At 34.6% G+C, this 17940-nt stretch overlaps 2 protein-coding genes and 1 pseudogene across 2 annotated transcripts; all 3 read left to right on the top strand.

The window, feature by feature from the left end:
- The first annotated feature begins 3627 nt into the window (after positions 1–3627).
- LOC107031469 lies at positions 3628–5714 on the top strand. Its single transcript, XM_015232862.2, has 4 exons — positions 3628–3785; positions 4239–5053; positions 5141–5313; positions 5421–5714. The coding sequence occupies exons 2-4, from the start codon at positions 4274–4276 to the stop codon at positions 5539–5541; spliced, it is 1074 nt and encodes a 357-aa protein (XP_015088348.1). The 5' UTR covers positions 3628–3785; positions 4239–4273; the 3' UTR covers positions 5542–5714.
- Positions 5715–8381: 2667 nt separating this feature from the next.
- On the top strand, positions 8382–9317 carry LOC114074069 (annotated as a pseudogene).
- Positions 9318–10803: 1486 nt separating this feature from the next.
- Positions 10804–11763, top strand: LOC107030362 (extensin-like). Its single transcript, XM_027919644.1, has one exon. The coding sequence runs from the start codon at positions 10825–10827 to the stop codon at positions 11656–11658; it is 834 nt and encodes a 277-aa protein (XP_027775445.1). The 5' UTR covers positions 10804–10824; the 3' UTR covers positions 11659–11763.
- Positions 11764–17940: the final 6177 nt, after the last annotated feature.

Consider the following 17940-nt stretch of genomic DNA (forward strand, 5'->3'; position numbering starts at 1 on the left):
GATCCCACCCTCTAGCCCTACCCCCTACCCCCACCCTTCTCGCCTACCCTCTCTCCCGACCCTCGACCCACCCCGATCTACAAACAGATCAAAAACCTATATCAAGAAAATCAATTCAAAACCCTTCTTCCCCAAATAAAAATACAAGCACACCCAACAACTATAAACATCAAATTCAAAGATTTTGAGTAAAACAAAAGACAACTTTTAAGAACAAACTGAGTATTAACATTCTTTGCAGTAGTCTGCGTCTGTTTTGCTGAAGGCATAAGGAGCAGCAGCTGCAGAAGTCTTGCTGTTGTTTCCACTGTTCATTGTTGCCATCAAAATTTGATTTTTGAAGCATACCCTTTTATCTTCTTGGGTTGAGAGAGATTTTAATGAAGAAGATGGAGATTTTCTATATAGTGCGTTAGTACTTGAATTCTTATATTCATCTTTTTAAGGCAATTTATGAGTTTAAAACATTCTAACGGCTAGTTTCAAACCTTATTGATTTTTTTTGGGAATAAATTATTTTTTTTAAAAAAAATAAATTGTTTAAATTTTCAAATTATATTGTGATAATTGTGAATTGTAATGTTTATTTGGGATAGGGCATGAATGAATACCCAGTACCTACCCCTATAGTGTACTTTTCCTAATTAAAATGCATAAACATAAAGGGTTATTCATGTCCGTATTTAATCAAAACGGACTAATCGTCGGAGCGACTTGTCCTAATTTATAACGGATGGTCAAATGACAGTTTATCCACTTAAATTATTTTCTTAAATTGTTAGTGTTTGAGTAGTGTATTATAAAATTTTATTTAATCTATTAAGTGCGTTCCTGGTTTAAACAAGTCATTTTGAGGTAAATGACTAGCTAATAATATATTTTTTTGGTGATTAATTATCATGTAAATAAATGTATAGATTTATTCATTTTCATCATAAGAAAATTCGATCTTTTGTTTAATTTGTCTTATTGTGTTCTTGTTGGGGTGGTAATATTGTGCAAGTTGGTTCTATAAAATATATTGACGTCTTGTAATGATGCAAATGTTATTGTATCCTCTAAATATGAGTGTTTGCAATGCTTATTAAGAAGTAAAATGAGTAAAAGTAACTAGAAAAATGTAGTAATTATGAGTGTACAAAATCGAATTGAAATTGAACAAAAATGCAAATCGAAAAAACTCAACTAGTGATTTGGTTGACTTAGTTTGGTATTGAAAAAAAGATACCTGACTATAATTGGGTTGGTTTGGTTTTAACTATTAAAAAAAACAGACCAAACCAACCCAACATAATATATATAATTTTAAAATTTTAATTTTTACATAGAAATATTTACTTTGATATAAATTTTAAATATTTCTTATGTTTTTTCATAATTTTTATCTTTAAATATATTATTTCAAGTTTGAAACTTAAAATTCTAAATGGTCCAATAAAGATTATAATTCACGGACATTGGTAATCATAATAAAATTTAAATCAAAATCAAATTAATACTAATGCAAAAAGAAAAACAATTCAACACTAAGAATGACAATAATGTTGAATATTTGTTTTTTAATTTTACATTGGTTTAGACGATTAAAATACATAATCTAATTTTAATTTCCTTTAATATTTAGTCATGCAACTAATACTTATTAAACTTAGTTTAGCATGATGATATAGTACTTTTAAATTATGATCATTTTTATTATGGCTTATTAATTTGCAATATTTGTTTACACGATTTCATTATTATTATTTTTTGTTGGATATTTTAGTGTCATTAATCATGTCATATTTTGTGTTATTTTCTCAAGAAACACATTAGATAGTTATATTTTGGTAGGACTAAAGAAATATTTTAAGTACAAGTAAATTATATATTTGTATGAATACTTTATCGGAAAAATCCAAAAATCCGAAAACCACGAAAAAAGCCAAAACAACCCGAGGTTGAAAAATTTGAGTGTTATTGATTTGGTTGATTTATAAATTTAAAAATTCAGCACAAATAATTTGATTTGATATTTGAAAAACTCGAACAAATACGGTCATATACACACCTAGTGTAGGTTCATACAATTATTTATTTGAAGAACTCAAATTGGAAATCAACTACTCGCTCCGTCTCGTTTTATGTGGCACCATTTCATTTTTGGTCAATTTCAAGAAAGAATGTCACATTTCCTCAGATGGTAAGTATTTAAAGGTACACTAGAGATTAAAATAGTTCTACTTTTTAATATGACTATTTATTAAGGGCAATTTGATAAACATTTTAAAATCTTTATCTTTTCTTAAACTCCATGCCCGATCAAATGTGCCACATAAAATGGAAAGGAGGGAGTACCGAAGGTTGAATAGTATTATATATATATATATTATTAGAATCATCGGTTACATACTTATCAATTAAGCATCGAATGTGTTAATTGTAGCATAATAACAACGTGCTAAACGTTATATTACTAATAGTCAGTGTTTGGCCATATTTTTAAATATTTTTAAAAAATTAGATTTGAAAGTGCAACTAAGATAATTAGCTTCAGAGTTTCATACAATAGACTACGACACAAACCAAAATAAAAATAAGAGTTAGATTAATCTTTTGTAAGTCGTTAAACTAGGCTATTTCTAGTGAACAAATATTACGAAAATTGGGGTTTAATAAATTAGATATTATCATTGACGATTTTTTATTGGTTATATCATGTTTTTTCAAGAAAAAATATAAGTAGGCAGGTTATAACTGCCTTAAAGTTATATCAACTTCAAGAGTGCGTTTAATGAGGAGGAAAGGTAAATAGAATTAGTTAGAGTCATAAATAAACATGGATGTATGCTGGACGAGTCATCAGATTCACGTGAATCCATGTTTTCCTCTTGAAATCATATATAGTGGTGTTTAGCTATGTGAATTCACACTCAAAGTATCATATAATGTGATGATGATTGACAGCAGCATTGTAAGTGAGGTTGAGAATTTGAATTTTATATCTGTCTTGTTTTATTTTTCTTTCTTAAATTGAGTAATGCTCTCTCTAAATAATTATTAATAGCACTTTTGGGCTTTTGACATAACCACTTAAAGAGATGTTAACAAAATTTAGAAAGAAAAATAAAACAAATATAAAACTCAATGATAAGAACATATAATATAATTTTGGACGAACAATTTTAAAATCTTAACTGTTTTCAATTATAAAACCTAAGAATGTAAAACAAATTAAATTCATACTTCAAATCCATCTTTTCGTACTATCATCTCAAATCCTTAATAATACACATGAATAAAGTAGACTTTTCTATCCTCCTAAAATATATTAATTTGAGGTGAGTTTTAACATTTTAAAGAACTCAATAATTATATTTGGCTCTAAAAACATGTTTTTTTTTTCTTCAAATTAAACAAATTCTATGGTCAACAAATTTTGCCAAAAAATGCTTGCAAAATTAAACATATTTTTTCCATTTCAAGTGGGGTTCATGAATATGAACTCAAATTTGGTTTTGGTAAACCAACGGAGCATATCAGCCCAAACCCACATGTGAAGAAGCAACCACTCTTGACCTTTTCAATAAGAAAATAATAATTGAGCAATCTGATATTTTTAAAGCTACTAGCTGGAATCTTTAATTCTCCACCACTCCATTTTCTTTTCATTTAACAACTATTCATATCTTCTAATTTTATATTATAAAAAATAATATCAAGATCTATTTTTCTATATAATAAGGCCATATATTTATTTCCCAATTTGTCCATAAGGTTTTCAAGAACTTTTTTTTGTGTTTGAGGTACATTTCTCTTTATTTTGTCTCTTGAATCAAGAAATTCAAGATATTGCTGCCAAATCTTTTTAACTTTGTTAAAATATCAGAAAGATTGAATCTTTTTTTTTTTTGAATCTAGAAAATGCTACTAAATCTTTTTAACTTTGTTATAATATCATGAAGATTGAATCTTTCTGTTTGATTAAAAAAAGAAAATGTTGCTAAATCTTTTTAACTTTGTTATAATATCATAAAGATTGGATCTTTTTGTTTCTTGAATCAAGAAAATGTTGCTAAATCTTTTTAACTTTGTTATAATATGAGAAAGATTGAATCTTTTTATATCTTGAATCAAGAAAATCAAGAAGATGCGACTGAATCTTTTTAACTTTGTTATAATATCATAAAGTTTGAATCTTTTTGTCTTTTGAATCAAGAAAATGCTGCTAAATCTTTTTAACCTTGTTATTGTGACAGAAAGTTTGAATCTTGTTGTCTCTTGAATCAAGAAAATGCTGCTAAGGAGTTCTTCAACACCACTTCTTGGATCTTTACACTCAGAGAGTCCCAACAGTCATCACCATCATCATCAATCTGATTTAACCCCAAATCACACACCCAATTCCATTCACCATAGTTATAGCAAACTCTCATGTAGCCATGGTGGATATCAGAATTTTAATAGAAGTTTATACCCTTGTAAGTCTCCAATCTCTCCTTCATTTTCTGAGATCAGCAATGGCAACAAATTCCCATCTCATGGTTTTAGAAGAGCTCAATCTGAAGGGAACTTGGAAGGATTAGTAAAAGTTTCAACTGATGAAGTAGTTGATGAATTTACCCTCTCTAAACCAACCAACATGCTTTCGCGTAAACCACCAAAATCATTCTTGGAAACCATTCCATCTTTCTCCATTCACAATTCAAGGGAGCTTCATTCGGACGACGATGACAGCGATGACTTTGATTGCATAAGTGGACAGAACAGTTTGGGAATGAATGCTGTAAAAGAGGAAATGAGTCATGTGAGTCGAAATTCGAAGATAGAAATAGTTGAAGGCAGAGAAGAGATGTTCCTAGCAAGAGGACTTGGGGTTGCTGATATTGGTTGCTTTGATGATGGTGGCTGTGGCATAGGAGGTGGAGGAGGCGGTGTTTATCGCCCAGTAGCGTTCGATAGGGATGGTGGTGACAGCCAGGGACTTCATATAGAAGAGCATTACAAGAAAATGATAGAAGAGAATCCTGGCAATTCATTATTCTTGAGGAATTATGCCAACTTTTTATATGAAGTGAGTCTTTGCTTTTGTCCCTTCTCTTATTTTGCTTATTCAGTTATTGACAATAGCTAATTTTGCTTTTCTTTCGTGTTGGAGCAGACAAAGAAAGACCTTAAAGGGGCAGAGGAATACTATTCAAGAGCTATCTTAGCAGATCCATGTGATGGTGAAATTCTTTCACAATATGCTAAGCTTATATGGGAGCTTCACCGCGATACAGATAGAGCCACGAGCTATTTCGAAAGAGCAGTCCAAACAGCCTCCAGTGACAGGTCTTCTTCTCACCCACCACCAAGAACACTCAAGTCTTTTTGAAATTCATGAACATGTTATTTACTTTCCAAAACTGACTGTTTTATCTTGTTTGATGTGTTAACAGTCACATACATGCTGCTTATGCTAATTTCCTCTGGGAAATAGAAGATGAGGAGGATGAGAATGATGAAACACAAACGCAACCAATGGTGCATACTGTAGCCACGGCTTCTATAACTGTTTGACTTGAAAGTACATTATCTGTCGTTGAAATATTTTCAGAAGAGTTGGTAGAAGCTTAGCAAGTAATTAGGAAGAACCTGTAATTTAGCATATAGTTAGTAATAAAACTGATGCACAGGACTTCTCTTTTCTCATACTTTTATGATTGAATGACTAACCCTTAAATAATGGTGCATACCATAGACTCTACCTCTATAACTGCTTGACTTGAAAGTACATTATTTATTCGAATAGGAAGAACAAAGATTGTAAAAGCTTCACAAGCAATTAGGAAGAACCAGTAATTAGCATCTTAGGTAGTAATAAAGCTGATGCACGAGACTTCTCTTTTCTCCTACTGTTGTGATCACCCAAGTAACCCCAAGTGAACCATTTTCAAGTTATCCAAGGGTATTTGTAATTGTTTCAATCAATGAACTAAGCAAGCAAGAACATAGACCAACTTCTAAGGCTAGGATAAAAAGATAATAAGTAAGGCAATTGGAAGTTGAAACACTATTGCTGATTGACCTTCTTTGCTCAATGTAGACTTAGCTTCCAACTAACTGTGCATTAAATGCCTAAGAATAGGGAAAGAGAAAGCATGTTATGCTTATACAGTGGCTGAAATAACAAAGTAAATGTCTGAAATATGAGATTATGTCAAGAATTCATGGACCTGCAATTACAACTATTTTACAACTAATTGCATCATATTGTATCAGGAAACATTTCAAAATGGTTCCAATTTCTAATATCTACTGATAGCAAGTTACACAACTATAATCATACATGATCGTCGATATTCATGTGACCAGAGATAAATCATACACGGACCTTACAAAGTGTGATTGTTCTAGAAAGCAAGCCAGCATGAAGACACAATGAACAATCTATTGAGTATCAACCAGTACAGAAGGGAAACACTAAGATAGGAGCAACTTTTTTTTGATAACCGAGAAATCCTTGAGGTCTAGTGGTGCATGGTTCTGAACTTGGTGGATAATGGGCCCGCCTTGCTACTCATTTTCTGTTCAAAGCTGTGGACTTTTCTTCTTTCTGTTGGGGTTTGGGGGTAGAGGAATTTGGGAGGGAAAAAAATTTATGTTGTCACTTAGAATGTCCAAGAGAAATCTTCAAAAATTTGAGAGCAAGGTAGAATAACACGTCAACTAGTCTAGGATTCAATGCATCAAAGATTTATTAGCTAAAGTTAGAAACTAGCATGGAATAAAGGTGGAAACAAGACGATGAGCTTGGAAAATTCCATTACTACTACAGGTCATCCGTCATTCATATGCATTTTCATCGAGTACTCTCCTACTGGTAGGTGAGTCTAGAACTTTGACTCTTCATGTAAAATTTGACATGTTCTCTTTGATTTACTGTTAAATGCCAAACTTTCCGCCTAAGGATGTTGATTTTGCAAGTTGGATAGTCAATATATTGAAAATCATAGGAGAATGTTAAGTGCATGTCGAATCTGTGTCTAAACTAGTATGTTGCTGTTACACAGTATCTATGTTTCACCCAGATGCTTGGGAATGAATTTCGTATTAGATAGTTTACTGATGTGGATCAAAGTCATCGAAAGATTTGATATACATCTACTTTTAACATTTTTTTATTTACTCATACATAAAGTGTCAAAGCTTTGGCTCTAATATTTGTCAAAGCCTGTTTTTGAAAAAATGCTTTTCATGAGTCGAGAATCTATCAGAAACAACCTCTCTACCTCACACCCTCCCTAGACCCCACTTGTGGAATCACAGTGGGTATGTTGTTGTCATAAATTGCAAATAGGGTGGAGGTGCTAACTTGCTAACCATAGAAGCATAATTAAATTTTTGAAGTCTCTCCAACAGAATTTCTCTCAAGGTGTTCTAACTCAGACTGAGGCACTTCATGGGTTTGACTACAGCTTCAATTGCATCAGTGTTGTCTAATAATTATGGAAGACACTTAGACAATATACAGTCTTAATGTAATAATCTCAAATTTTGATGCAAATGAAGGGATTGTTGTTTATTGTCCGGATTCATCTAATAAATTGTTTATAAACTAGTATTCATTGATAGTGGACAATAAAACTACACGATCAATTTATTTTTAGAAATATTACTAAATATTTTCACATATTATTAATATTTAAATGAAAATAATAAAAATAGTACCTGAACTCTAAATTAATCATATGTGGTTTGTTTAGAATTCTTACTAGACTTAAATTAATCTAAAATAGTATTATTTAAATATTAATAACATGTGAAAATAGTTAATAATATTTCTAAAAATAAATCGAAAAAGTGTAATTTCTGTTGTCTACTATGAATTAATAAGTAATAGTTAAGCCCTTATTTATATTGGTGTTGATTAGTACTTATTCACCTGACAAACTGATATACATTTGTATTTGTAGGAGTATCTTTACAATTTTGCATTAGTTTATATTCATCCTTATTCATCTAACAAATTTGTAAATTTTTTTTTTCATTATAAATTAGGAAAAAGAAATATATTTCCCCCCTATTTTTGCTCATTTAAAAATACATTTGAACTAGGGAAGATTAAACGTAACTAATCAATACACTTAAATTTAGGAATTAAAAAATCATGTAAATAAGTAAACAAACGAAAAAAAATCACTAATCATGAATAAATTCGATTATAGGCGAAGAGAGCTAATAAAAAGAGACTCACTTAAGTGACTTTAGTTTTGTCTTTTAATAAATCTAAGAAAAATAGAGTTAAGGGACGACACATAAAGAAAAGGAGGAGAAATTAGATAAAATAGGATTCCTATAAATTATAATAATTGTATCGAAATGAACATTATCATTCACCATACAAAACAAACCTAAACATAACTGACTTATTGCCGGAATTTCTAATCCAAAAATACTCTGTTTGGCTGGTTATAAAGAAGCATGTGGCGTGAGTATTCTATCCAAAACATTGTCGCAAGCGTGGTTGACTCTTCCCTACTTGGAATTCATTGTAAGTTGTTGGGAAGGCCGGGAAGGACATACAAATTAAGAAAGTGGACACAATCATGGAGAGATATAGGAAGGGTAAAATTCATATACATAAGTTTGAATTAACAGAGATTTTTTCTGATTCTTACCAACTTTTTTCTCTGGTTGATAAGTGGCTTCTCATTGCACTTGAGAATGGTGTAAAACAACTTGTACTTCACTCTACATCATACCCGACGCCTATTTTTACAATCTTGACAGCAAAATCATTAAGAGAATTGATTCTGCACGATTGTACTCTTATGCCATCAAATGGGGTTGTGGATTGCAATTCTTTGAGAAAGATTTCTCTATCACATGTAACATTAGACAAAAATATGCTTCAGACTCTACTTAATAGCTCTCCCTTGATTGTCTCTTTCATCCTTGAGGATTGTTCGGGGATTAACGTTCTAAATATCAAGTCGGATTCCCTGAAGTCTTGAATATTAATCAATATTGCAACATATGTGACATTAATGCTCTAAATTTGGTATCGCTGGACTACACAGGGGGTGAAATTCCTGAACTTAACATTGCAAGAGAGTCAAGCCAATTGAAGAACTCAAACATCATTCTTCATTGTCTCCCTGTTTTCTCCAGTGTAAATACAGCATGGTTTTATAAGTTGAGGAAGTTTCTATCAAATCCGTCCTCTTGGTCTGAAGTTAGCAATTGTTTATTCAAATGCGATGAGATCAACATGATAGATTTGCAAATGGACCACAACTTATATTCTACTGGATGTTTCCAACGATGAAGCATGTAATCAAAGTGACCTTCTCTTTAAGAAGTAACCAATAACAGTGAACTCCTCAAAAGGAGTTAAATATTCATATCAGTAGACCCTACTCGAGGGATAGTATATAAGTTCCACGTCCCACTAGCAAGGGGTTTATTAGAAATCAGTAACTACAAAGTGCACCAAGTCTAGCGGTCCCGCTGTTAGCTACGAGATTCATCAAGGTCTACTCCCATTTATATTTTTCTTGTAATCAGTAGAAGCATTTCAAAATCGAACAGAATATTTAAATCTTATCAAATCATATCATTTCAAAGTTTAACAATCACATGTCCAAATTACTATTTCTCAAATAAGTGAAACCTTTTCAATAACAGAAATCATATCTTGTAAAAAAATGAGATCATCTCAAATGATCTTTTCAATATCATATCCAGTAATACCATATCCAGTAAGAGACTTGTCCCACGTGCAAGTTCAAAACGTTCAGTAACACATTTACTTTATAAACTATGTGAAAATCATTCAAATTATAAAACATAAATTGTGGTAAGATTACTACTCCCAGTACTTGTATTGAAACACGAAGCTCTTCACTCGAATGGTCCGTATGAATTCCTTTAGTCAAACTATAAACACATTCATTACAATTTCGTATTAACTCCTTCGTTTAGGTAATTCATACTACATCAACAAAAATCCAGCCCTAGAGGTTTCATGATTGATTCAGAATCTGCCAAATCACTTAATTAATGCTTTAATCACATAAATTATTCTCTTCTTGGTCAATTCTCACTGTAAAAGGATAAACCTAACCTTAATGCCTAATTACTTTTATTGTATATAAGCCCAATACCAAAGTTCCTTGTTCAAATCATTGACTATATTCACTTGGTTCATAAGAGTGAAATAAATTTCCTCTATTTCTACTAAACTCATGTTTCTCAACATCCCAATTCTCAATCTTATAATCATGGAAGATGAAAATTCAACCTTTAAACTAAGTTAAGAAACTTACCTTCTTCTGTTTCTTCTTCTTCCACTTCTCTCTTTAGTTTGAGAACTAAGACTTTCAATTTATAATTTATTTTTCTTCTTTCTCACCGTAGAAACAGAAGAGTCCTATATTTTTTTGACCGCTGAAGTTGCAGAAAATCTGCTGCTTCTATTAGGGCTTTCAGCGACTTTTTTTTAAAAAAAAATCTGATCCTTTTTTTTTGTCTGATCTTTTTTTTTTATAATTAAAGCTAAATGACATATATGCCCTTATTTTAATACAGGGTATTACAGATAGAAGTAGATATTTGAAGTATAAATGGATTTGGATTTAAGTATGGCTTAAATTGTTTTTGGCATTTGTACATAAAAAAGAAATCCAAATTTGGATAGAATTTGATATTTGAAATATAAAGGGATTGGGAAGTATCGCCCTGTAATTCTTTGCCTATTTATATCAACTCCGTCGCATCATATTATTCGTACAAGTTTACTTCTTTGGCTATTGTTCCTTCCATCTTAGCTAGTTATTTACTCATTCTTTCTTCTGAAACATGTCGTCGTCATCGACATTGTTATGTATGTTTCTGTTGTTGGGTTGCATAGGCATTGCTACTGATGCTGCAACCGAACCCAAAACAGAAAACAACTTTGCTACTTCTTCAATTCGATTATGGCCCCGATGGTGGTGGCTTACTCACCCAAAAATACCATCACCACCAACTCCATCTCCATCTCCATCTACGATTAATAATGCTGCTTCACCACACACGGCTCTGTCTTGGGCACCGGTCCCGACTCCAACTACTTATTGCATCAAGGTGGACAATTGTGCATTAGATTTGGTCACTTCCGTTTTCAAGCGTAGAATTTCATTATCCACTCAATGTTGTCAAGTAGTTTCAACAATTTCAGATGATTGCTTTTACAGAGAGTACACGCACTCAAAGAGGGTACCATTTTTCCTTGGAAAAGTGAGAAACTATTGTAGTCATGCGGTTGATAATGCGATTCCATCTCCATCTCCCGTTGATAATGCGGCTTCACCACCTCACGCATCTCCATCTCCATCTCCGGTTGTTAATGTGGCTTCACCAACTCATACGTCTCCATCTCCATCTTCGGTTGATAATGTGGCTTCACCAACTCATGTGGCTCCATCTTTAGTTGATAATGTGGCTTCACCTACTCATGTGGCTCCAACTCCATCTCTAGTTGATAATGCGGCTCCACCAACTCATGCGGTTCCATCCCCATCCCCGGTTGATGACGTCATTCTCCATCAGCACATGGATCCCTCTTGGGGTCCAACCACATCACTTCTATTTTCAAGCGTAGAATTTCATTATCCACACAATGCTGCAAGTACTTTCTACGATTTCAGATGATTGTTTTTACAGAGAGTACACACACTCAAAGAGGGTACCATTTTTCCTAGGCAAAGTGAAGAACTATTGCAGTCATCGTCATGACTGAAGGAGATCTTTTCCTTTTTCCCCCGGTCATTTATCTTATTTTATATAGGATTTTAGGTGTTTGTTAAGTACTTTCAATTAAATTCTTTAATTAGTTCAATTGGATATTCATCTTTATTTTACTGTTTGATTACTACTCTATCTACACATATTTATTTTTCCATTACTTGAAACACTCTTTTACTATCACTCCTATACTATTCATAATGTTAACTATGAAACACAACCTTTTACTTATTCGCGACATATCAATCAACTATGCCTTGGTCCTAATAAAGTTGAGTACGGTTATATGAATCTTCTGCAAGTATTCCTTTCTATTCGATTCCAAAAAATTAATCAATAAGAAGACTTACCATGACATCTTTACACTAACTATCAACCTGCCACAATCGTACAACCTACAACAAGACTTTGTCAGCTCAATTGTTTTTTTTTTAAATAATTGAAAAATCAAATTCCTAGATATATTATATTGATTACATTAATAGGGACACATAGAATCGATCTATAAAAAGATGGCGGAGATTTTTGGATATGCATCTGATTCAATAACTTTTTGGCGCAAGTGTAGAAACTATGGTAAAAGATGGAGATTGGTTTATACAAATATCGAAGCCTATTAAGTTAGTAAAAACATCCGAAAAGACAATGCGAATGGTATTTACTTTGAACACCTAGATGTTAGGATCGAATCCACACACACACACTTGATGAATAAAGAACACAAGAACTTTAGAGAGAAATAGATGAGAGATCTAGAGAGAGAAAGAGAGAAACCAATATTTCGTGGTAACACCTCGTGAGTAAACTTCCACGGCGGTGGCGTAAACAGTTATATATATTAATCAGGCTCCACAGCCTAACAATTCTCCCACTTGGAGACTAATTCAGTCATCCAAACAATACATTCTCAAAAAAAAAATCTCTTCATCATCAACATCTTTACCGCACCGCAACATCTGTAGCAACAACTACAGAAGACCAACTGAGGTTTTGCATAACCCCAGTTTCCCAACATCAACACATTTCGTCAACATGTCGGCCGGGTTCTTTGCACCCTCTACCTTCTCCAAGCACATATCACCATCCTCCACTGCCCTGCGAGTGAAATGGTATCGCCTTCTGATGTGCTTTGTCTTCGAATGATAGACTGGATTTTTCACCAACTGTATGACACTCTGGCTGTCTGAGTTAATAATATTCTCGCTCTGCTTCTTTCCTAATTCCTCCAGATAATCTGCCAGCTATATCACCTCTTTCCCAGCTTCAACTATTGCCACATACTCAACTTCAGTAGATGAAAGAGAAACACACTTCTGAAGCCTGGACATCCAACTCACTACTGTTCCACCTATGGTGTAAATGTACCCGGATGTACTCTTGCTCGAGTCAACATCCCCACCAAGATCAGCATCCACAAAACCCTGTAGAGTCACCTTGCCTTTGCCAAAACAAAGTGAAGTATTGGATGTACCTCTCAGATATCTCAGAACTCACTTCACAGCTTCCCAATGCTCTTTCCCCGGGTTCGCCATGTACCTGCTAACAACTTCCACTGCATGTGCTATATAAGGTCTAGTGCAGACCACAACATACATCAAACTCCCAACTGCTGAAGCATATGAAACAAGTGCCATATGATCACGCTACTCGGCAGTCTTGGGGGACTGCTCCTTTGGTAATTTAAAGTGATTTGCCAATGGAGTAGTCCTGGGTTTAGCATCATTAACCCTGAATCTGCTCAGCACCTTCTCAATGTACAACTCCTGAGATATATTTGAAGTGCCAGCAGATCTATCCCGAGAAATCTTCATCCCCAAAATCTGCTTCGCTGGACTCAAATCATTCATCTCAAACGCTGCAGACAACCTTGTCTTCAAATTGTTAATCTCCCTCATACTAGATCCTGCAATCAACATATCATCCACATACAAGAGTAGAAAGACATATGAATCAGTGTATTTCTTGAAGAAACAACAAGGATCCTTTTCATCTTTCCAGAATCCACTCTTGGTCATGAAGGAGTCAAATTTCTTGTACCACCACCTTGGTGCTTGCTTTACTCCATACAAGTTCCTGGTGAGCTTGCACACCATGTGTTCCTTGCCTGGACCCACAAATCCTTCCGGTTGCTGCATATAGATCTCTTTGCCCAGATCTCCATGTAAAAATGTTGTTTTTACATCCATTTGCTCTAAATGCAAATTCTCCGATGCAACAATACTCAACCGAATTCGAATAGAGTTTAATTTCACAACAGGAGAAAATATTTCAGCATAATCAATACCTTTCCTTTGTGAATATCCTTTAACCACTAAACGATCCTTGAACCTTCTTTTGCCATCAGGTTCAGTCTTGATTCTGAACACCCACTTGTTCAACAAAGCTCTCTTCCCTGTAGGTAACTCAGTTAACACCCATGTGTCATTCTTCTCAAGCGACCTCATCTCATCATCCATGGCTTGCTCCCACTTGATCGAATCCTCCATCTGTAGGGTTCCATCAAAAGACTCTGGTTCCCCCTCATCTGTCAGCAATAGATAGTGTAATAAAGGTGAATACCTATCTTGTGCCCTGATGGTTCTGGATAATCTCCTTAACACCTGCTCAGGTGTAACTTGCTCCACTTCAGATTCTTCAGTAGGAGTTGGTTGAGTATCTGCTTTGACATCTCTGGGGTTACTCTTCGCCAACTCAACCTCAACTCCCACTTGCTTTGTAATCTCTATAACCTTATGCTCTCTGTCCTTGGACAGGACAGACTCCTCAAATGTCACGTCACACTGTCTCAGGATCTTTCTATTCTTTTCATCCCAAAACCTGTAACCAAACAAATCAGAACCATAGCCTATGAAGAAACACTTCATAGCCTTGTCATCAAGCTTGTCTCTCTTTTCTGGATCAACTTGAACATAATCAGTGCAAACAAAATTCCTCAAGTGTGAGTAGTTGAGTTCTTTTCCTGTCCACACCTCCTCTAGAATCTTGAACCCTAAAGGAACTGATGGTCCCCATTTTATCAAGTATGCAGTTGTGCTCACAGCATCCGCCCCAAAATGTTTTGGGCAGCCCACAGTGTATCCTCATACTCCTTGCACGCTCATTCAATGTTCTGTTCATCCTCTCAGCAATTCCATTCTGCCTTGCCTTACCAGGAACTGTTCTCATGAATCTGATTCCCTCAGCTGCACAGAATGCCTTGAACTCTGATTTGTCATACTCTCCTCCATTGTCAGACCATAGGCATTTGACTTTCAAACTGGTCTGATTCTCAACTTTAGCTTTCCATTTCTTGAAAGTTGCAAACGCATCTTACTTATGCTTCAAGAAGTAAACCCATACCTTCCTGCTGAAATCATCAATGAAGGTAACATAGAATCTGGATCCTCCAAGTGATGATACTGGAGATGGTCCCCAAACATCTGTATGGACCATTTCAAACCACACTTTCTTTGGCTCTCTAGGAGTCTTTGTGAGGCTTACTCTTTTCTGTTTGTCCATAACACAGCTCTCACAAAGACCCATATCAACAAACTTCAAACCCTCCAATGCTCCTTTTGCAACCAGCATCTTCATTCCTTTAGCACTCATATGTCCTAGTCTATTGTGCCACAGACATGAACCGGAACCACCTTCAGCAAGAACGGCCATGTTAATACACCCTGCAGTGGTGTACAAGGTTTCAGATTTGGTGCCACGAGCTACTACCATACCACCTTTCACAATCTTACACGAACCTTTCCCAAACTCTGCTGCATATCCCGTGCTATCCAACTGACAAACAGAGATCAGATTTTTCTTGAGCCCAGGAATATATCTGACATCCTCCAATGTCCACTGGTTTCCCGAGGTGGTCATTATGAAAACATCCCCCTTTCCTTCAATCTCTAAGACCTTATTGTCAGCAAGATACACCTTCCCAAAATTTCCAGATTTGAAATTTTTGAACAACTCCTTGCTTGGAGCCGAATGGAAAGATGCACCAGAATCCAAGAACCATGATTCAACCGGGCTGTTCACACTAAGGATTAGAGCATCCCCAATGTCCTCCGCTGAATTTACAGAACCGTTGTGATCTCCAGATTTCTAATTCTGTTTCTTCTTTGGCTTTGTACAGCTCGTCGGAAAGTGCCCTTTTTCTCCATAGTTCCAACAAGTCATCTTTGATTTGTTCAGAGATTTTCCTCGATTCTTTGATTTTGATCGACCATGTTGATTTTGGCCTTCCTTCTTACTTCTCCCCTTTCGATCAACGCTGAGAGAACTGCCCGATGAATCTCCCACTTCTCGTTTGCGAATACTTTCGCTAAGGACAACATCATGGATTTCATCAAACTTCAGTTTCTCAAATCCACGGGAGCTGCTAATCGCAGCAACAATAGTATCCCAAGACTCGGGCAGAGATGACATAAAAGTCAACGACTTAATTTCATCTTCAAAATTAATATCCACAGAATTGAGTAGACACACAATCATATTGAACTCATTTATATGATTAGAAACAGATCCATTCTCAGACATTTCTAAATTGAACAATCTATGCATTAAATATACCTTGTTCATCGCTGATGGTTTTTCATACATGTTCGATAGTGCCTTAAACAGATCAGATGTAGTCTTCTCCTTCACAATGTTGAACGCCACGTTTCCTGACAAAGTCAATCGGATCAACCCTAGAGCCTGGCGATCCTTGAGCTTCCACTTCTACTCCGTTATGGATTCCGGCTTCACCCCGATCAACGGTTCGTGAAGATTTTTCTGGTATAGATAATCTTCGATCTGCATCTTCCAGAAACTGAAATTGGATCCATCAAACTTCACGATTCCAAGTTTTGAATTATCCATCTTCAGTGATCGTGTTGAATCTCCTTAGCTCTGATACCAGTTGTTAGGATCGAATCCACACACACACACTTGCTGAATGAAGAACACAAGAACTTTCAAGAGAAAGAGATGAGAGATCTAGAGAGAGAAAAAGAAAAAAACCAATATTTTGTGGTAACACCCCGTGAGTAAACTTCCACGGCGGTGGGGGTATATATATTAATTATTCAAAGTATTTTTGGTTACAGAGAATAAATGGAGAATAAATAGTACAGTAAACATTGCATAGAGACAAAGTTGATTGGTGGATCGTTATAAAAAAGCAAGGATGAGGCATTCATTGAAATTGACAATGTCTTAGATGTGTCGTATCAAAATGATGTTTCAATTATTCAACACAAATTTGAGATTAAATAGGAAATTATAGTACAACATCCTCAACACATATTAAAAGAAATATCTAATGATGAGATACTCATTGTTGAGGAAGAAATGCTTGAGAATGAAATAAATGAATCATTTGATGAAAAATAATATGACGGTAATGTAAATGAAACAACTGATGAGGAAGAATGGGATAATGATAGACTTGATACAAGCAAGGAGGTATAGTGTAGAATAAAGATACCTAGTATATATATGTAAGTTAGTGTATATATATATATATAATACATGTAAATTTGCTTACAGATGTCATCAGGAGGTGACAGTGATAAACATCGAGAGCATCTTGGAGTTTGCCAGACTAAATAGGCTCAAAAGAAGAAGTCTAAGAGAACCATAGATCCTGAGAATATTGAAAAATCTATTTCTTTTTCGCCAGAGCGCATTAAAAATGAGACACATGTACTTGTTGTTCTGTTTGGTACGACGGATCCTCAAAAATATTATCCTAATTTCCGTCGACCATTCGAAACTTCTTCTACTTCACAGGCATTACCTTCAGTACTATCCAAGGACCTACATTTATAGGTTATTCGTCATATACGACCCTTATAAGAAGGTAATCCATCTCCCAAAGGTACTCCATCTTTTACAGGTACATCTCCTCAATTATCTGCCGAGAGGATTAGATATTGTAGTAGGGAGTAGTCAGATGCTATGGACTGTAAACCTTCATTAATTCATTGTTAGGAGCATTTATCAGCCTCACTACTGCTACATCTACAACTACTGCTACTAAAGATGATTAGATACAACATTCTCAACACATATTAAAAGAACTATCTTATGATGAGATACTCATTGTTGAGGAAGAAATGCTTGAGAATGAAATAAATGAATCATTTGATGAAGAATAATAGGACGGTAATGTAAATGAAACAACCGATGAGGAAGAATGGGAGAATGATAGACTTGAAACAAGCA

This window comes from Solanum pennellii, chromosome 9 (assembly GCF_001406875.1).
Source record: "Solanum pennellii chromosome 9, SPENNV200".
In the NCBI taxonomy this organism is placed as follows: Eukaryota; Viridiplantae; Streptophyta; class Magnoliopsida; order Solanales; family Solanaceae; genus Solanum; species Solanum pennellii.

Coding starts and splice junctions, on each gene's coding strand:
- LOC107030362 (XM_027919644.1), top strand. CDS start 10,825: ATGTCGTCGTCATCGACATTGTTATGTATGTTTCTGTTGTTGGGTTGC.
- LOC107031469 (XM_015232862.2), top strand. CDS start 4,274: ATGCTGCTAAGGAGTTCTTCAACACCACTTCTTGGATCTTTACACTCA. Junction 5,054..5,140: donor ATGCCAACTTTTTATATGAA/GTGAGTCTTTGC, acceptor GTGTTGGAGCAG/ACAAAGAAAGACCTTAAAGG. Junction 5,314..5,420: donor CAAACAGCCTCCAGTGACAG/GTCTTCTTCTCA, acceptor ATGTGTTAACAG/TCACATACATGCTGCTTATG.